Here is a 20,890-nt window from a genome sequence, read left to right on the forward strand (position 1 = left end):
GTCCTTATGAATGCTTATAATTACATAAAATTTATTCTTTCATTTTTATAGTCTGTTCGGCATTTGAAGTACTCCTTGTTTAAGAAATCACTACTGGGCAGTGTTTCAGATAATGGAATAGTAACTCTCTGGGATGTAAATAGTCAGAGTCCATACCATAACTTTGACAGTGCACACAAAGCTCCAGCTTCAGGCATCTGTTTTTCTCCTGTCAATGAATTGCTCTTTGTAACCATAGGCTTGGATAAAAGAATCATCCTCTATGACACTTCAAGTAAGAAGTAAGTGTGACATGCTTATTTTTTAATTTAGTAACAAATAACTATTATTCCATTAACAGGCATATTTGTGATTTGTATAGACCACTGATTAATGTTGAGGGGTTCTAAAGTTTGTACAGTTGATGAATCTAGTAAAATAGAATTTTCTTCTTGTGCAGAAAAAAAATAGATGGGGTGCAGGTAGTATTTAGAGCTCTGAAACATGAACAATGGCGCAATCTCGGCTCACCACAACCTCCGCCTCCCGGGTTCAAGCGATTCTCTTGCCTTGGCCTCCCAAGGAGCTGTGATTACAGGTGCCCACTACCACACCCTGCTAATTTTTTGTATTTTTAGTAGAGGTGGGGTTTCGCCATGTTGGCCAGACTGGTTTCGAACTCCTGACCTCAGGCGATGCACCTGCCTTGGTCTCCCAAAGTGCTGGGATTACGGGCAGGAGCCACCGTGCTGGCCTTGATTTCACATTTCAATTTTAGCATCTTTTTCAAAATATGACATGTATATGTTTTTAACACAAATGATTAATTTGCTTTAAAATTGATTATCTAGAGGAAGGTTTAGAAATGATTGCCATTTTGGGCTTTGTAATTCTTTGTTGTGAGAGACTGTCCTGGATATTGTAGGATACTCAGCATCCCTGGCCTCTGCTCACTAAACACCAATAACCTAAATGGTGTCCAGACATTGCCAGATGTCTTCTGGTTGCTTCCACTTGAGAAATACTGCTAGGTATGCATAATCTTCTAAGCATTTGGGCCCATTGTACCCTTCTCATGTTAAAGGTATGCTCAGTTAGCTAAAACAAAACAAAACAAAAGAACTGCAAGAGTGCGAGAGTTGTATTCAAGATGCTTAGCACTGCAGATCATGTGGAGTATGAATGTTACTACAAGGGAAGGGCTTACTGTCAGCCCTGTTATGATGCTAGAATTTTTGCTGTTACTTATTTGCTGTCTTCTTTTATGGAACAATTTACTGAGAGCCTGGTAAGCCATTCTTCTCTTATACTAGACAGACCAGTAAAGAGCTCAGCTTGAGCAGATCAGCATCCATATTTCTTTATTAGCTGCCTAAGGATCAAGCTTGTGAATTATATTCCTCCTAGCTTTTTGGTCAAGACTGCACAACTAAGAATAGAGTAACAGCTGCTCCCCTGTGAAAGGTCATAATCCTCCTGAGGCCTAGGCAGGTCAATAAATGGAAAGGGAATACTTAGGGCCTCCTCAGTCCTGAGGCTAGAGCCTCTGTTTGTGGTGTAACAGATGGTAGTTCTGCTACATTCACTGCCAGAGTAATAAAGAAATAGGTGCTGTTTCTATAAGATGTGGAATATACCTAGTGAATAGAAAAGATGGAATTTTTGGCAGTTCTCTACATGCCATTTTATTAGAAATTTCTCTAAGTCAAATTCTAAAATTATGCTTTAAACAAATATTTGGGATATATGTGCTCTTTGCTAGTTTGAAGTATTAATAACTCTGGTTTTGGTTTATAGTTATTATATAAGCTTATATACCTATACACACTAACATAGCTACACATAGTTTGTTCTCCTTTCCAAAGGGTGGTGAAAACTTTAGTGGCTGACACTCCTCTAACTGCGGTGGATTTCATGCCTGATGGAGCCGCTTTGGCTATTGGATCTTCCCGGGGGAAAATATATCAATATGATTTAAGAATGTTGAAATCACCAGTTAAAACCATCAGTGCTCACAAGACATCTGTGCAATGTATAGCATTTCAGTACTCCACTGCTCTTACTAAGGTAAGACATTTTCTTATTTTTGATTTTATTAAATAAATCTAACTCAGAATATGGAAATTATGTTATCAATTAAATACAGTATAGTTTTGTTTCATAATTACATAAAAATGACTTTACATGTAGTACATAATAATTTTAGTACAAAGCCATTTGATAATTAGTTTTAAAACTTCGTACTTAGTTCTCATATCTCTCTTTCTCTAAAAGTCTTTTAAAAGATGTTTTCGTTTAGAGCAAAACTGAGATCCATCAGCAAGCTTAAGATTTGCAAGGAAAAAATATATTTTTTAATCTAACAGAGAATTTATAAAATATTAATGTATGGTATGAAACATTAGTAACCTGAGCTTTTAAATATTCCATTACATTTCAGTCAAGTTTAAATAAAGGCTGTTCAAATAAGCCCACAGCAGTGAACAAACGAAGTGTTAATGTGAATGCTGCTAGTGGAGGAGTTCAGAATTCCGGAATTGTCAGAGAAGCACCTGCCATATCCGTTGCCACGGTTCTACCACAACCTGTGACATCAGTTGTGGGGAAAGGAACAGTTGCTATTCAAGAAAAAGCAGGTAAATGTTGCTTAAATATTGTTGGAAGGTTTTTTTTTTTTTTTGGTCTACATATGATTAGCACATTTTTCAAGAACCTAGAATCCAAATTCAGGTGAGTATTTAGGTAAAATTAGTAGAAGTGAAAATCACTAAGAAGTGAAATAGTAACTTTAGCTATTAATTTCAAAAATATTAAAAGGCCCTACTGTTTAGCTAAACTTCTGTTGTGAGAAATATTATCTTAAAAATGGAAGGAGGCTAACTGAGAAATTATTCTTCCCTAATACTACTGCAGACTGAATGGCTTTTCCATTGTGTCTTCAGATTAACCAGTAGAGAATATGAAACTTTGATGCTGTCAGTGATTTGATCTCCTTGTTAAAAAAAAAGAAGAGCTATTATAATGGCTCTTTTTATTTCACATTTTAGAATGAAAAGTAAGTCAAGTGATGAATATTTTAAAGTGCTAAATAGTGCCTGGCACATATTAAGCAGTATATTAGTAATTTGTTAAAAATAAATGAGAATGTTGCAATTTTTAATGATTTCTTCTCTGATGTTATTGATGAAACTGTTCTGAAATAGGATTCATTTAGACTTTATTGAGGTGCCATAAGCTTTCCCATACTTATTGTAGAAAGTATTCCTTGTTCACAATAAAGAAAATATTCTATAAATTCCTGAAAACTTTTTATTTTAAGAAGTTATGCTATACTGTCAACTTGCAACGAATACTTTAAAAATCTACATGGTATACTAGTATGTTTCCAAAATATTGTGCTCATTAGAAATACATCTATCTATGTTTTTCAAATTTTTCAGGATAAATACTTGGACAAAAATATTGGTGTTTTTTTAGTATGATTTTACTATTTCCAAGTAGAAGCAAAACTTTAATTTGTTGATCTTGATAGTGTGAAATAGTATTTTAAAGTAAGTATGTTCACTATAAATTTCCTTTGAATATTTATATCATCCTTATGTAAGAGTCATTAAATATTAGAAAAATAATTAGATTCTTATTTAGGAACTCCTGGAGACAAAGACAATTGATATCTACTTAAAGAAGAAATTATTGTTGAAATATAACTTTGAGTAACATCTGCCAACATGTTTAATTAACTATATTATGAAAATTGCCTTTATCTTACATAATGCCATCTTCATAATTTTCAAAAATTAATCAAAATATTCTCTCATTCACTGTAAACTCTTTGAAGTCTCACCATTATTCATTTAGTTTTATTATAAGGAGGCTCTTGTTTAACAAAAACAACATTAATTTGGAAATCAAAGACGGGTCTTGCAGGGTCACAGATTAATGTTAACTTTTGATAGATTCCCAATATTTCTAGCAAAGTGTATGAGTGCCCTGCCTCCACCAAGTTAACCATGCTTGTGTATTAATTGTATTTTGAAATGACTGTCATCTTACAGAAAAGTTTTGAGGATAGTACAGACAGCTCCAAGCATTACCCTTTAGATGTACTTTATACATTTTGCCACATTTGCTTCATCATTCTCTTTCACTTCCTCTTTCTCTCTGTCTCTCTCTCCCCTCCCCCCCCCCCCCACACACACACACTCACTCACTTTACTTTGCCTCGGAAATAGTGAGAATAGTTAGACTTGATCTCAGATCTGTCACTTCTGGCCAGGAGGCCTTTAGGCAATTTTCTTAACCTTTCGGGTGTCATTTTTTTCCTATACACACTAATATGTTATTTAATATTTTAGAGTTATTGCTTCTATTGAAGTTGTCCTGATTTAGTTATTCCAACAGACTTCTCTAAACATGTTGCTGGTACTCAGTTTTAGAAGAAAATCACCATTTAAGAAGAAAAGAGTAAGACTTCAGCACTCTTTTCAAATGATGCCAACTTCTGTTTCCTGAAATTTCAGAGGCTGGAGTTAATGCATTCAACATTTTAAGTACTAGAAAATAGGAGAAAAAATTACTTCTTTGTAACAACTGAACTCTTGCTATAGGCACTCTTCAACAATAGTACAAATGATTTGGTAATATTTTGACTTTATAGCAGGTATTATTAGACAAGTTTATTTTATTAGCCAGTCTTGGGCATTTTTGGATATGCAGGCTGTTCTTTGTTTTCATCTCAGACTTTTCAGTTTTCATTTGGGCCTGAGATGCCAAATAAAGCACTTTTAAAAAAAATGTAATACAATAACGTGTTACCAATCCTGATGCCAGACTTTAATCAAAAATTTTGAACCTCTATAACTTTATCCTTACTCCAATAGTGAGCCAGAAGCTACCGAGCCTCCTGAGTTCCTCTTAGAAAGTCCTTACCCTAAAGCCATGCATTTATATACTGTCAGAAAAAAGAAACTGCTCCCGTCTCTTTACTGTTGTCTACCATACTGTTCTTTATGAGTTTGGTGTTCTGGTTTGCTTCCTCTTTGTAAAGTATGGAGGTTAGTGAAGTCATTTGAGACCTGTAATGCTGAGGGCAATGTTACACTCCCACTGTTAGTGAAAGAAAAGACAGAAAACCCCTTCATTGCAAATCAGGGGAGAAAAGTAACATTAATTGAGTCCTGCTACATGTTAGGCATTGCTCTATATGACTTACAGACTGAAAAAAAAAATTACATTTGTAGATTATCATAAGAGTCAGTCAATAGTTGTATGCAGTGTACTTTAAGAAAGCAGAAAAATATATAAATTATTTTAGAAAAATTCCATCAAAAGGGCTGAAATAAAGTTTTGCCGTATGAACAAATAAGCTGTTTTCTATTGAGGAACCTTTTGTTCCATGAAAATCCTGGTTAACTTTAGCTCTTGTCATATTCTGTTTTATTCTCCTTATGCTCACAGTTGTAATATTACCAACAATATGGGTAATGCATCAATTTTTACAACCTAGCTTCTGATGATAAAATTTATTTAGATGTAATAACATTAATTTTTATATCTAATTCCTGTAAGGTTTGCCTCGAAGCATAAACACAGACACTTTATCTAAGGAAACAGACAGTGGAAAAAATCAGGATTTCTCCAGCTTTGACGATACTGGGAAAAGTAGTTTAGGCGACATGTTCTCACCTATCAGGGATGGTAAGTCTGTTCAGAGGATCTTGTTCTCTTGCTGGTAGTCAATATTTTTATTCTGGCTAAAAGATGTGAATAATAGCTTCAGTCCAATTCTATTCATGGCAGTTTTCTAATTTTCTCCATCTCTGGGGTGGTATCTTTTTCTTTGCCCTGATATTTTAAATGTTATTCTAAAATATATGCTAGTAATTTTCACTTGGGAATTATGCAAATAGCTCTCAAGTTAGCATTTTAATTTCCACAAAAGTTTCTTGAAGGAATTTTTTACCTTCATAGGTAATCTTTCCCTTGTATCTACTTCTAAACGAATGTTCCTAAAATTTTAGATATTTTGATACGCAAAAAAGTCTTCCTAATTAAAAAAATTTGCTTTGGGTATGTGTACACCTCCCCCACCCCATAAAAACAGTTGCCATAATAAAAAACAAGTTTTGCCAGCTTGATAAATAGAAGCATTATACGTCATTGTTCATAGTATATGAGCTAAGTACATTGTTTAAGTGTGCCTTTTTGGTACTGACATTCATAATGGTTTTCTTAGTGTAATGGAATTATCTAATTGCTAATAGCTATATTACCAATAACATGGATAAATTTCTAGAGGGTAATTTGGCAGAGTTAATATATTCATACTTTTTGGCCTTGTAATTTCATTTTTACAAATTTATCTCAGAAAATACTCAGAGAAGCCCACAAAGATTTGTGTATTTACTATTATAAGTGTACTGTGTCAACAGCAGGATGTCAAAATTGTTTCATCCACTTATTATTTTGTACAATTTCATTTTTTACTTTAAAATTGTCTCTTTTCCAAGTTTTCTACAATTTTATAGTCAGAAGGAATAAATACATATGTGGCAGTATAGAATTATTAAGTATCTTCTACCTTACCCTGGTCTGCAAACTTCTATTTAAATTGCTAAGTCAAACTGAAAGAGGAAGGATTCTTTTCTTCAGGTTGAAGAGAAGTCAAATTACATAAAGAGTAAAGAGAAATCAAACTACATAGTAAAGAGTAGAGAGAGGACAGATGTGGGTGGAGAGAGAAGTGACTAGTGCTGGAGTTGAGAAACGTTTCTGGGGTTAGTGCTGAGTTGGGACTTTTGGCCATTGAGACTCCTCTGGAGTAACTTTTGCATTGAAGAATGTACAAAGGGGTTTTTTGGAAGTGTTTAAGTTACAAATTAAATTCTCTTTCATAGTTTTTAAGACAAAGTTTTTCTTTAATTACTTTTGCTATGTTTAAAAATGTGATTAGCATTTGAGTCATATGATCTTCAGATACATCGTGGTTCCACATTATTGATGAAGAAACTAATAATTTCTAAAAGCCTGCATGTACATGCTGTGCGATTACTGGGTACATATATATGCACATGCACATAGATGATATTTCTCCTGATATAATTGTGTGTTTATTGGCCACTTGAATTTCTGGTGAATTTGTTAATGATTTTTGCCCATTCTTTTTATTTACCTGTTAATGTTGAGTTTTATAATTTTTGTTATGGACTAGCAAATGAATATTATAGGATTAAAATAGTCTTATACATATTCTACCATTGGAATAAACACTAATAAAACTTTTTTATAACATTGTACTGCTTTGCAACATTTTTTTATATTACTTCAGTTGATCCTCTCAAAGCAATTTTATGAGTTTATCAGGACATGATCCCCATTTTATAGATGCAGAAACTGAAATTTAATTGCATTTGAGACTTGTCTGAGGTCACAAAGCGTGGTATAGGCAGAACTGGATTATAGCTCTCCAAACCTACCCCAGGGTTTGTTATACTCTACCTGGCTCCCTTATTACCTGACTGTACTATAGGATTATCTTCATATTTGCTGCTAAAGTATGAATGAAACTAAGAGAATGTAAAAGAAAAATTTAAATGAGTACTCCTACCTTTAACCTCACTCATATTTAGCTTTTTAAGATTGTTAGTCTCTGAACTCTTTGGAGAATGAATAGAAAGACTAAATTGATATGGCTTCTTTTTCACTATTTTTAAAATACAATTTTCTGATTTTGTTATAGATGCTGTAGTGAACAAGGGAGGTGACGAATCCATAGGCAAAAAAGATGGTAAGAATTACTTAGGAGTATTTTCGTGAAAATGAAAAGCGATATGGTGTTATCTATGTGGTGTAACAAATCTTTCCAACACTTTGAGGCTTAAAAAAACAAACATTTATCATCTCATAATTTCTGTGGGTCAAGAACTGAGCATAACTTGATTGAGTACCTTTGCCTTCAAGTTTCTCTTCATGCATCAATCAGGATGTCAACCAGAGCTACATTCAGCTTAAGGCTCAACTGGGCAAGGAACTGTTTCCAAGCTCATGCCCTTGGCTGTTGGCTGGAGATACCAGTTCCATGCCAATGAGTTTCTCTATACATGGGGCAGCTGACAGCATGGCAGCTGGTTTCCCTTAGAGCTGGTGAGCAAGATAATCTGAGAGGGCATCCAAAATGGTAGCCCTCTCTTAAGACTATGTTGATAACCTTAATCTTGGAAGTGGTATCTCACTACTTTTTCATAGTACTTTTGTTAGAAGCAAGTTACTGGCCGGGCGCGGTGGCTCATGCCTGTAATTCCAGCACTTTGGGAGGCCGAGGCGGGTAGATCATGAGGTCAAGACATCGAGACCATCCTGGTCAATATGGTGAAACCCCATCTCTACTAAAAATACAAAAAATTAGCTGGGCATGGTGGCACACGCCTGTAATCCCAGCTACTCAGGAGGCTGAGGCAGGAGAATTGTCTGAACCTAGGAGGCGGAGGTTGCGGTGAGCCGAGATCACGCCATTTGCACTCCAGCCTGGGTAACAAGCGAAACTCCGTCTCAAAAAAAAAAAAAAAAGCAAGTTACTAGGTCCAAGCCACATTCAAAGAGAGGAGATTACCCAAGGATGGGGACGCCAAAGGCAGGGGTCGTTAGAAGCCATCTCAGAGACTGCCTTCCAAGATACGTACCATAGAGATATGCCAAATTAACAATTTTCAGTTATCAGAAATTAATACTGACTAAAACATTGTGTTCTGCTGTTTTCAAAGTATTTTTACAAATAATACTTTTCAAGCCTTACTACTCTGGGTGATGGATATCATCATTCACATTTGCAGATCAGGAAATAGTCACAGAAAGTTTAAGACTTTTGCCTAAGAATACATATCAATTATAGGGTATATCTGAGAAACCAGTCTTTAGAATGTAGATCCTATCATATTAGGTCTAATATGATAGACCTAATCTGCCTATCATATTAAGTGCTTTTCTTCAGTGTCCAAGATTGGGGGCATCGTGTGCAGTTTTTTTCCTCTTCATTTCCAGGCTTTGACTTTCTACCGCAGTTGAACTCAGTGTTTCCTCCAAGAAAAAATCCAGTAACTTCAAGTCCTTTCGTATTGCATTCAAGTCCTCTTAATGTCTTTATGGAATCTCCAGGGAAAGAGGAAAATGAAAATCATGATCTGACAGCTGAGTCTAAGAAAATATATATGGGAAAACAGGAATCTAAAGACTCCTTCAAACAGGTATTTGCCTAAAAGTGATACTGAACTCACTGTATGTGTTTATCACTAGAAGGCGGGCGCTGCCAGTGTATGTATCCTACTTATTAACAGTGCTATGCACTTATTCATAAGTCTTGATGTCAGTTTTGAATAACTACAGAATACTTTGAAATCTCACTTTGGATGTGTTGAAGGTTACAGCAGATGGAAAGTTACACTATTTTTCTACGATGAGATACTTGATATATCTATCTGTGCAAGAACACTTTTATCCTTAAATCCTTTTAAAATGTATTTCCATTGCAGCATACAACATCAAGTTGGTGGTTAAGTCATTAGAGCAAACTGATTGTGTTAAGAATGGAATTTATCATTGTTACTTTCTGCTAAAATACAGTGTATAATATAGAATTTTAATTTCTCAGGTAAGATTCAAAATGATCAAAAGTTACCAGGAATGCCAAGATAGTTAGGTGTATAATATGTCTGTATTTTCATATTTATTGTTTAGAATATTGAAAAGATACCATACAAGAAGTACAAAAACATCTTTTATTTTACAAATATTATTGACTAGTTACCACATGCGTGTGTGTGTGTATGGTTGTTTTTTGTTTTTGTTTTTGTTTTTGCCAGTTATCGCTATTTTAAATGGTATTCAACTGCAGGTGCTTAGTATATGAACTTTTCCTCATCATGTTATTGCCGAGATTGTTTTTGATTAGTAAAAGTTAGTTTATTTTGCCTCTAGTTCTCATCTGTTTTTTATTCTTCTATATCCCTTCTTATTTTCCTTCATTTCCCTGAACCTACATACTGGGGAAAAAAGGGAAAAGTAGGCAAAAATTATATGGGTAATATGAGTAAAACAAAACATTGTATATTAAAGTTACTGTTTATTTTAAATATAAAGTTAGCAAAATTGATCACGTCTGGTGCTGAAAGTGGAAATTTAAATACCTCTCCGTCATCTAACCAAACAAGAAATTCTGAGAAATTTGAAAAGCCAGAGAATGAAATTGAAGCCCAGTTGATATGCGAACCCCCAATCAATGGGTCCTCAACTCCAAGTAAGTACATGAAACTTCTTGATGTTTTAAAGTGTTTAATGGAAAAATTATCCCAATTATTTAACTTGTAAAGGAGAAATAGAGTAATTGTTGACTAAAAATGTTCAAAGAGTTTAAAGTTTATGGAGACTTCTATAGTGTGAGTCTTACTAGAAGAAAATGAAATGGATATGAATGGTTAAATTCAGATACATTAATTTGATCTTCTTTTGGTGTGAATTACTGTTTCAGTGTACTATGTGTCTTTAATATGGCAGAGATAGAAATATTATGTCGGACCCTTTGAAAAGGGATGGTTAACTACCTGAAAATCTTTTTCTCATCATATCAAAGTCTTATTCTTAGAATTTGTGCTACAGACTCATAAAAACTTGATCACATTTAAAGGAATATTTGGTTTAACTGTAAGAGTTATCTACACAAAGCAACTCTTTGTTTAGAATCAACTCTTATATAAATATCTATATTTTACTTGAAGGTTTCTGTGGATATATATTGCATTAGCTTAAACTCTAAGGCTTTTCCAGGAGCAGCACTTTACTCCCATTTTCCTTCTGTTTGTTTTTAATAGTCTTGGTTTATCTAGTTTTTGGTGCATCTTGTCACATTCATCTTTTATAAGAGGAGGTGGTTCATAGATTCTTCAAGATTAATCCCTCTGTCATGTGGTATTACATTACACAGCTGGCAGTTTATATATATAGATAAATGACTATTAGAAATAATGTTATAGAAATTTCTAAGGTTTGTATTCCAGACAGTGAATTTTTCCAAGTGTCACAGGAACTCTTCTTTGCCAGTTTTTCAAGATTTCAGATCTTATTTAGAAATGTCTGATGTCTCTCAATCTAAGTTGACTATTAATATTTTCTTCATTCTTTATTTTAGATCCAAAGGTAGCATCTTCTGTCACTGCTGGAGTTGCCAGTTCACTCTCAGAAAAAATAGCTGATACCATTGGAAATAACCGGCAAAATGCACCATTGACTTCCATTCAAATTCATTTTATTCAGAACATGATACAGGAAACATTGGATGACTTTAGGTAGTAATTGAGAAACTACTCCTTCTATCTAGACCTTACTTTTTTTTTTCCTAGATCTAAAATCAGAGCTATAGATAATGTTGTTGGTTACTATTGTCTAGGTTCTGGTAACCCTAAAACCACAGAAAACATGATGAGTTGTGTTGATCTTTTCATACTGCATTTATTGATTATGAGCCAGGAAAAGGCACATTTACCTACGGAAGTTATTAGATAACTCAGCGGGGCAGTCTAGCAGGCAGACTACCATTGTGAACTTTTTTTATTATAAAATGTGGACAAGTTCTGATAAGCTCAAATTGGGTTCTTACCTGCAATATGTTCAGAGATCAACTATTAGGTGTGCTATGTGCAATAATGTAGTAGAAAAAGATATTTTAAAGAGCAATTCTGAATATTTTCAAATAAAATGCAATACTTAATCTAAAAATACTTTCTCAGATTTGCCCTTGTCTTTCTTATCCTTTGAATTATGAACATTATAAAAATGTGTTCTGTAATGCTGCTTTATCATCTCCATATTTTTGGAAGCTATCTTCAATTATTAAAATCATTGGTGCCTTTTTTTCCTTCCTAACCTATAATGTTCTAGCTGAGATTTTGATTACCGTAAGCAAGAATGTCGGAGAAGATGTGCAGTTTTTGTTGGTGCATGTTTCCTTTTAATGTTTAAAAATATTTTTAAAATATATTTGTAAATGTTGAAAATACTTTTTAAAGAAAAATTATAATTTTGGCATTTACCCTGCCTAGTATATATGTACCAGATAATAAGGATACAGAAATGAATGATCTGCCTATAACGGCCTTATGATTTAGTTGGGCTAGGTGCAGTGTGTTCTGCTATGTGTATTTCTCTTAATGTGAATTAATTCATTTGAGATCAGTAAAACAGGACAATGTTGACAATATGATGAGGAAATTTTGTTTGTTCATGTAACAGCAGCCAAAATAAGGTACATGTGAACACAGCTGAATGCACAAACCCCATTAGCATCCATCTCTTTATTCACTTCCTCTTGGCTCGGCTGTGTGCCCTGTGTTAGAAGTGCTTATTTTGTGATTATTTCCCATCTTTGGGCATTTTGCCCTTGCCTCTGTAACTTGATAGCCCCAATCCTATCTTCTGTTCCCTTCCATTAAGTGGCCATCACTTGTTCACAGTAAGGGTATTACTCAATACTTATCTATTAGACATTTACTATGTCTTTTTAACTATGTCAGTGTTTTTATTAGGATTTGTTTTTGTTTTACTTTGGTTACAAAGCTGCATAGGTTTTTGAGTGGTTTGCCCTAATCCTTTTTCTCTAAGTTCTGTTACCTTTCATACACAGTGTTAAAGAATATATGTTTTTTTCAGGAATGCATAAATATTTATGGCATAATAGCAGAACTGTCTGGACACAGCTGACTATAATATAATGTGTGCAAAGTGATGTTGAAATCACAGAAAGGGAGCAGTTCTTCTGCGGGGGCAGATTAGAAAGGTGCCACTGAAGAGATTTTATTTTATACTGAAGTGTGTGGGAACAGCTTGAGCAGAGACATGATCATACATTCTAGGAATGTTTACAGAAAGAAGGCACCATGGTAAGAGATGAGGCCTGAGGGACAGTTGTGAAGGTCTTAACACACAGGTAATGGAGAGCCTTCAGAGTTTTTTAAGCACAGGGGTAATGGGGGTTGTCTGTTTATTATCCATTTATTCAAGAAGCATTTGGGTGTCAGTTCACCACTGGCTTCAGATGATTTGAGGACAGTGGGCTCAGGGCCTTTCCTTCAGCAGTCCTGGGGATCTGGATGCTGGAGCAACTCTGAAATAGCTGTGCATTACTGCCCAGCTGCCAGCTTTAGGGGCGGCTGGAGGTTTTTTTCACTCTCGTCTGTTCCTGGCTTTCTGTTCAAGAGAAGTGTGTCTGCCCCCTTTCCAGCCCTGGAGAGTTGCCTCAGCATGTGTGGTGAAGGCCTACAGTGCCTCTTGGTTCTGCTGCCCTACCCTGCATGTCTGTACCTGGGGGTGATGGGTAGGGACTTCTCTCAGCTCCTCTGCCCCTGGACCATCGGCAGCCTTTGCCTGGGACTCAGTGAGGACCTAGAGTGGCTCAGAGGATTTCTTTAAATTTACTTGTTCTGCCATCAGTCCAGGTGTTCATCAGATTAGGTGTTCAGCTATACCTATCATTGACAGGACAGAGAAGGTATTAAGGGCCTCTTTCTCAGCCATCCTCCCTGAGCAGTATGGGGTGGCTGCCATCTTCTCTGAGAGTGCCTTAGAGGGGTTACTCTCAGTTCTCCTCCCCTGCCCTAGGGCTTCACCAGGCTCTGTGCATCTGTGTCTTAGGGTGTCTTCCCTCAGCCCTCCTGTTATACTATCCCTACTTTTTTTTTACATGAGTGCTGAATGAAGGCATGTGGGAAAAAGTTGGTGAGTAAATTCAAACTTTCTTTGTGGCTGAGACCCCTTGGAATTCTAAACTATCAAGCCAGTGTTTACTTGGCCTTTAAAAATCTTGTTAAAATTTCAGTTAGTTCTTTTTATTCTGTCAAGGGCATGAAGATGATGAAAACAGTCATGGGTCTCTTTTTCTCCTAGGAGGAACTCCTCATTTTCTGGAATTTACTTCATGTAGATTTCTTTCCATTTTAAGCTCTCAGTTGAATTTAAAATATTATGATTTTATAGGTTATCAGGTTTGTTTTCATTCTTAGAGTTGAGAAATTACACTTTTGCACCAACCTAATACATCCTAAGTAGAAATCTGTGTGTCTGTTTCTGTTGTCCATTAAGAAGATGTAAGTTTCTTTCAGTAAGCAGATCCCTGTGATCCTGTAGTTACTAGGTTTCAGGTTTTCTTAGCACTAGTTTGTTTCTGATTTGCCTTTACTCCTAGTGTGTAGTCTTTGCTCTTCTAGGACATGAGTTGAATGTCTGGAGTATTCTTTTTATCTTAGTGGGTCCTAAACTTTAACTTCTATTTTGCCAGCATCACAAGACTTCCAGATTACTTTCTCTGCTCTTGAGTTGCTTGTTTTATGGTTGCTTTTTGGCATCTAACCCAGGGCGAGCATTGCTTAGAAATCAACAGACATCTCGAGGGGAAATTGCGGTTTCAGGCTTGCTTTTCTGCAGGCCTCCCCTCTTCAAGATCTTGACTCTTACAGCCTTGGCTACCTTGGTAGTCCCAAACTCTTAATACTCCCTACCTAGTGAGACTATCTTAACCTCCAGACCACTGCTTCAGCTCAGTTTCTTCTCCACACTGTGGAATCAGCACATACTCTAGAAGGAAAACAGAGGTAAATGTAGTGCTTACCTAGTAGTCTTTCCTTCTTTGCAAGACCATGGCTCTTGACGTCCTGGCTACCTTGGTGGTTCCCTGATACAGTGTTTTTGTTTTTAATGCAGTTTTTACTATCACTGAAAGTAGAAGAGGAAAATTTTAAGAAAGCCTTGCTGTTACAACAGAAAAACAATAAGATACCTGGGAATAAATCTACCAAAGTAGTGAAGATTTTTGTAGAAAAACATTTTTAAACTTTTTGTTCAAAAGAATTAACATTTAAATAAATGGAGAGATTTTATAAAGATATCAGTTCACCTAAGTAGTTCGGTAGATTGAATGCAATTCCAATTAAAATCCCAGCTGGGATTTGGAAGAAGATGTTGAGGTGATTCCAAAATATGTATGGAAGAAAAAAAAATCTAGGAATAACCAAGACACTTCAGAGAAGAATAAGGTTGAAGGGGACTTGTCAGATGAATGTGCTTAATCATTAAAGTGTAATTAAGATATATAGCATGGCACAGGGAGGACATATTGGCCAGAGGAATCATATAAGCTGGAAAGAAACCTATGCATATATGGAAATGATAGAGAGGTAGCACTGCAGATTTGTGTGCAAAATATGAAATAATAAATTGTGTTGTGACATTGGATTTTTCGTATAAAGTTGACATAAGAGTTTATAACTTCATGGTAGGAAATCATTTAAAGCAAAATAATGCACTACCTATCAAAGTACATTGGTAAAGTTGACTGCCATGATTAGGTTAGGATATTTGAGCACATTAATAACAACTGTTCATCACAGTATATCACAGAGTGAAGGGATAAGAAGATATCTGCAGTTCTCATATAAAAAGGGATCAGATTATGTAAATAATGCTTATAAATGAATAAGAAAAGCATTTCAAGGAAGAGGAATGGTATATGAAAACAAGAAATATACTCAGCCTCATAATCAGAGAACTAAAAATGCAATGAGATACCATTTCCCATTCAATGGGAAAATATGAGAAATCTGGTAATACTAAGTCTTGATGATGATATAGAGCAAGAAGAACTCTGTTATACTGGTGATGAACATGTCCATTGATACTACCTTTGAAAAACAATTTGCATGACTTTGTAAAAGGGAGTATACTCTTGAGTGTATGTCATCGATGGACATTGGCCCATGTGAGTTGGGAGATAATACATGATTGATTATGACATTGTAATAATAAAAACTTTAAAACAATCAAAATTTTAACAGGAATATGGATACACCAATACAAACCAGTGAATTACAGATATATGGAACATGAATCTTCAAAACAATATTGAATTCTTCCTTAAAAATAAGCTATATGTTACCCTTTTTTGTAAAGCTTAAATGCTCAAGAACAATGAAAACATTGACTACAGATTATATGTTATACAAGGATATTAAAAAAGAACTTTTTTTGTCCAACAAAATTCAGGAGGGTAATGACTTCTTTCTTGGGCTTACCACCAAGAGTTAAGTGAGAATCAGGAACACACAGGAAGCTTCTATGATTTGGTGACATTCTAGTTCATAAGTTGAATGGTGGGTGACTGAGTGTTTTTTTATCATTATATTTCATAATTTTTATATGTTCTTTTGTAGGAATGAATTAATTGCATTTTATTGAGTCAGCCATGCTATAACCACCCAAATTGCCACTTTCTACTGAAAGTACATTTTTTCAATAGCTAAACTGATAATAAAATGCTCTTTCTAACCTAGTGAATTTTTCGTATTTCATTGTAATATAAGTTTGTGTCTTAATGACAATTTCTATATGAAAGAATATAGTATGGGGGAATTCAGTAGGTAGACAGCCTGAGTTTACATCCTACCTTCATCATTTACTGGTTGTGTGATTTTGGACAAGTTATAACTGCTCTGTGGCTCAGTTATTTCTTCGGTAAAATAGAGGTAATAATTGCACCTACTTGTGAAGATGTTTTAAATGAGTTCTCACATTTAAAGTAAAACAGTACCTAGCACATAGTAAATAAATGCTCAGTGCATTGGTATTTTTATATTATAATAATTATTAATATTCAGTAATTTGGCAAATGAAAAAGTTTTTTGAGTTTCTTGAATGAATTAGAATTGGTTAAACTATTGTAATTCTAAAATGTATTTTACATTCTTCCTAGAGAAGCATGCCATAGGGACATTGTGAATTTGCAAGTGGAGATGATTAAACAGTTTCATATGCAACTGGTATGTATGACGAATGTTATTTTAAATGAAAGTAGAGTTGTGTGAATTTTAAAAAATCCATTAAAGGTGATCTATTTTAGTTGTTTTATTTAATTTTTAAAATAAATAGGGTGTTTTAGACATTAAATAAGTAAAATAGATTTTCACTGGTCACCTCCTTTTGACCTATGAGATAGTTAAAGCTTCTTTTTCCCATGGCTTTCTTCCTGATGAGTAAGCAAAAAGCATCTTAAATGTGCAAATATAAATTTTCCAAATATATTAATTTTACCAGTGATCTTCCATTTATATTAACAAAGTAGTAAGAGTTAAGTACAAGAAATATCATTCACTTAGTTAATTGAACATGAGCAAAATGATAGCTGAAAGTATGTAAAACATAGACTGCCAAATAAATGTGAAATATCAGTAATTTAAAAGGCATTTTACCCTTTTTCTAGAATGAAATGCATTCTTTGCTGGAAAGATACTCAGTGAATGAAGGTTTAGTGGCTGAAATTGAAAGACTACGAGAAGAAAACAAAAGACTACGGGCCCACTTTTGAAATTTCAGTGAATACCTTAATGTTCTGTAATTTGGGAAGTTTCTGGGAACACAGAACTGCATAGAATCAGTATTGTTTTCATGGCCTCCAGGGAAGAGATTTTATTTTCAGGTAAAAGTAAAAGGGTGATGGGATTTTACACCAACCACTGTTTTCACTTTAAAAATATGTATATTTTTATAATAAAAATTGTACAGTATGTTATCTACCTAATAGGAAAGTCAACAGGATCTTTATTTTTTGAAAGCTTTAGCCATCCACTAAGTGCCCTTTTTCGTAAGAGAAGAAAATTGGTCCTCAAAATTGGTTATGTTTGTGTTTTAGTCATCTTTTTTTAAACATATATTTTTGATTGACAGACGGCCTTTCAAATTTTTTGGGCTAGTTGAGATTTAAAGTGTTTGATATGCCTTCTATTTTTATGGAGAAAGTAATTTTTAAATGACAGTTCATGTTTCTAAGCTATTACTAATAAAGCATAGGGTTGGCTAATAATTATTTTGTTAACTTGATGAAGTCAAGTATGACTATTATTTATTGTACATTTAATAAGATAATTTTTGGAATTTTGAATTGCACAAATTACATGATATCTTTTGCATTTATGTTACTATATTGTACATCTGACAAATCTTTACTCCTGGGTGGTATTTTTTTTAGATCTCTTTACCTATGAAAAATGTTTAAGGGTTCATAGGACTTGACAAGAGCTATCTATCTGCTGATTATCTCATTAGCATGAAACATTGTGCTGTAAAATTTAGTCAACATGACAACTTACAATGAGTGGGGATTCCATATTAGATACTAAATATTACAGTACTATTGCTTTATCTAATTCTTTGTGTACTGTGTATAATATTTTTATATTATTGGCCTTACTATAAAACTATTCAGAAAGGTTGTCAAAATAATTTATACCTCTTTGGCAGTAGTTAGATGTATACATCTACCTACTGTAATCTACAATTTTAGGTTAAATGTAAGCTTGGGAGGGCCACTGACTTGTTCACCTTCTTGTTGTCTCTTGTCCCAAAAATTTAAACTATGTACCTTTGTATAGTTCTCCTGCCCCATTTTGACTTCTGCGATGAAAGTATTTACCAAAATTAAAAAAAAAAAACAACCTCTAGCTTAGCTTACTAACTTTATGGGTTTCTGAAGTGATAGAAGTTTTTAAGGATACATTTAATAAGCATAAACTTATTAATAATTACTTCTAAAAATAAAAACAGGATTATTACTTTTTCCCAGTGTGGTTTATAGAATACATTTGTACTGAAGCATATAGGGATGTTAATGTGATCTTTTCCTGACAGATTATGAAAGCATTATGACTTGTAACAAGTTTCCTTGTATATTACTATCTAACAGGTTCAGAAGACATAAATATTAGTGTGTTTTGCCTACATCATGTATTTAAATCTATTAATATTTTCTTACTGCCTTTTTAAAAAATAAATGCACATAATGTGTATTAAAAGAGGTGGGATAAAATAATTTTAGTAATTATGTGTATAGATGAAAAATTTTTGTCATGGAATTTAAAAGCTAAGTAAGTATAAAAAATAAAATTTTATATGCAAAAAATAGGAAACCTGAAATTGAAATTTTGTCGTCGGCCAAAATCATGAGAGATTTACTTTCCCACCTGAAATAAAAGAAAGAAAAAATATGTGAAATGGTTGTCAGATGTTGATCCTTGAGAGAAACAAATGAAACCTAAGAAATTCAGTGAAACCCAAACACAAGAAGTAACTGTGCTAAGCCACATCATAATCAGATTTCTTAAAACAAGCAACAAAGAGAACTTCTTAAAAGCAGCTAGAGAGAAAAGACATAGCAGGACAGAGATAAGAATGTCAGACACTGGAGCAACATCTTTAAAGTACTGAAAGAAAAGCCCAATTTAGAATTCTATAGCTAGTGAAATGGACCTAGAGAAGCTAAAAAAAGAGTTTATCACAAGCAGACTGGCACCATAGGAAATGATAAAGAATGCCTTTAAAAAGAAATTATACCAAATAGAAATCTGCAGCTATACAAAGGAATGAAGAACACCAAAAGTGGTAAATATGTGAGTAAATATAAAAGCTATTTTTCTATTTTAAATTTCTTTAAAACACTAGAATATTTAAAGCAAAAGAATAATAATAGGATACTAGGTTGTTAATATATATGAAGTGAAATATATGACAATACCAAGATTGGGATGATGGAAACAAAATTATTACTTCTCTAAGATTGTTATACTGACTATGGAGCGGTACAACATTCCCTGAAAGTAAATTGATAAGAATGTGTATTATAAGACCTAAAGCAACCACAAAAAGAAAAACAGTGAATAAATAACTAGAAAGCCAGTAAAAGGTGATAAAATGTGATTTTAAAATTCCAAAAGAAACAGGAACAAAGAGTCAATGGGACAGATAGAAAGTAAACACTAAAATGGTAGATTTAAATAGCTATAGGGATAATTAAATGTAAATTTATGATCAGTTGAATCTTGCTTTTTTTAATCCATCTGTTTTGAATACAAGAAACCTGCTTTATACTGAACAGAATGCAAATGAAAACAGATGATGTCAAAGTTTGTAGGAATCAGCTAGAACAGTACTTCCAGCGGAATTTATAGCATTAAATATATAGATTCGAAAAGGAAAGATCTCAATCAGTTAATGTCAGCTTCCACCTTTTTCTTTTTTCTTTTAAAGACAGGGATTTCACTCTGTTGTCTAGGTTGAAGTGATCATATCATAGCTCACTTTAGCCTTGAACTCCTGGGTTCAAGTGAATCCTTCCACCTCAGCCTCCCAAGTAGCTGGAACTATAGGCACATGACACTATGCTCAGTGCAGCATCCACCTTAAGAAATTAGAAACATAACAGCAGATGAATCTCAAAATAAGAAAGAATAAAGAGATCAGCACAAGAGAAAACAAAATCAGTTAAGGAAATCAATGCAATTTAAAACTTAAAAAAAAAAAAATTTTGTAGACAGCATCTCACTAGGCTGTCCAGGCTTATCTCAAACCTGGCCTCAAGTGATCCACCTCAACCTCCCAAAGTGCTGATATTATAGATATGAGCCACTCTGCTTCTCTTCTGTTTCCTTAACATCAACAAAAATGATAAACCTTTAGCCAGACTAATGAGAAAAAGAGACAAAATTACCAATATTGGGGATGAGAAAAGTGACATAACCACAATTTCTGTAGACATTTTGATAAGATGCCAAACCAAAATAGCTACACTGGTGAATTCTTTTAAAGATTAAAAGAAGACAATATCCCAAATTTTGACAAAAGTTTCCAGGAAATAGTGAGAGCACATTACCCTCATACCAAAATAAGGCAGCATCATGGCAAGAAGATTACACAAGAATATTTGTGATGAAGACAGATGTAAACATTCTAAATGAGACTTTTTTTTTTTAACAATTTGAATCCAGTGATGGGTAAAAGAGACCAAGTGAGGTTTATCTCAAGCATGCAAATTTGGGCAAACATTAAAAAT

The 20,890-nt window shown here is 34.1% G+C and overlaps 1 protein-coding gene across 5 annotated transcripts in view; it reads left to right on the plus strand.

Moving 5' to 3' along the window:
• The window catches only part of NEDD1 (NEDD1 gamma-tubulin ring complex targeting factor), a 46,593-nt gene extending 27,537 nt beyond the window's left edge, over positions 1–19,056 (plus strand). For all 5 annotated transcript variants that reach the window (XM_054238767.2, XM_017976308.4, XM_035257357.3 and 2 more), the window contains exons 6-15: positions 52–281; positions 1,845–2,046; positions 2,420–2,615; positions 5,548–5,676; positions 7,718–7,765; positions 9,016–9,218; positions 10,111–10,267; positions 11,156–11,312; positions 16,763–16,829; positions 17,270–19,056. In XM_054238767.2, coding sequence (XP_054094742.2) covers positions 52–281; positions 1,845–2,046; positions 2,420–2,615; positions 5,548–5,676; positions 7,718–7,765; positions 9,016–9,218; positions 10,111–10,267; positions 11,156–11,312; positions 16,763–16,829; positions 17,270–17,374 — 1,494 coding nt within the window. In that variant the 3' untranslated portion in view covers positions 17,375–19,056. The remainder of the gene's footprint in view (positions 1–51; positions 282–1,844; positions 2,047–2,419; positions 2,616–5,547; positions 5,677–7,717; positions 7,766–9,015; positions 9,219–10,110; positions 10,268–11,155; positions 11,313–16,762; positions 16,830–17,269) is intronic.
• Positions 19,057–20,890: the final 1,834 nt, after the last annotated feature.

The sequence above is a fragment of the Callithrix jacchus genome, chromosome 9 (genome assembly GCF_049354715.1).
Source record: "Callithrix jacchus isolate 240 chromosome 9, calJac240_pri, whole genome shotgun sequence".
In the NCBI taxonomy this organism is placed as follows: domain Eukaryota; kingdom Metazoa; phylum Chordata; class Mammalia; order Primates; family Cebidae; genus Callithrix; species Callithrix jacchus.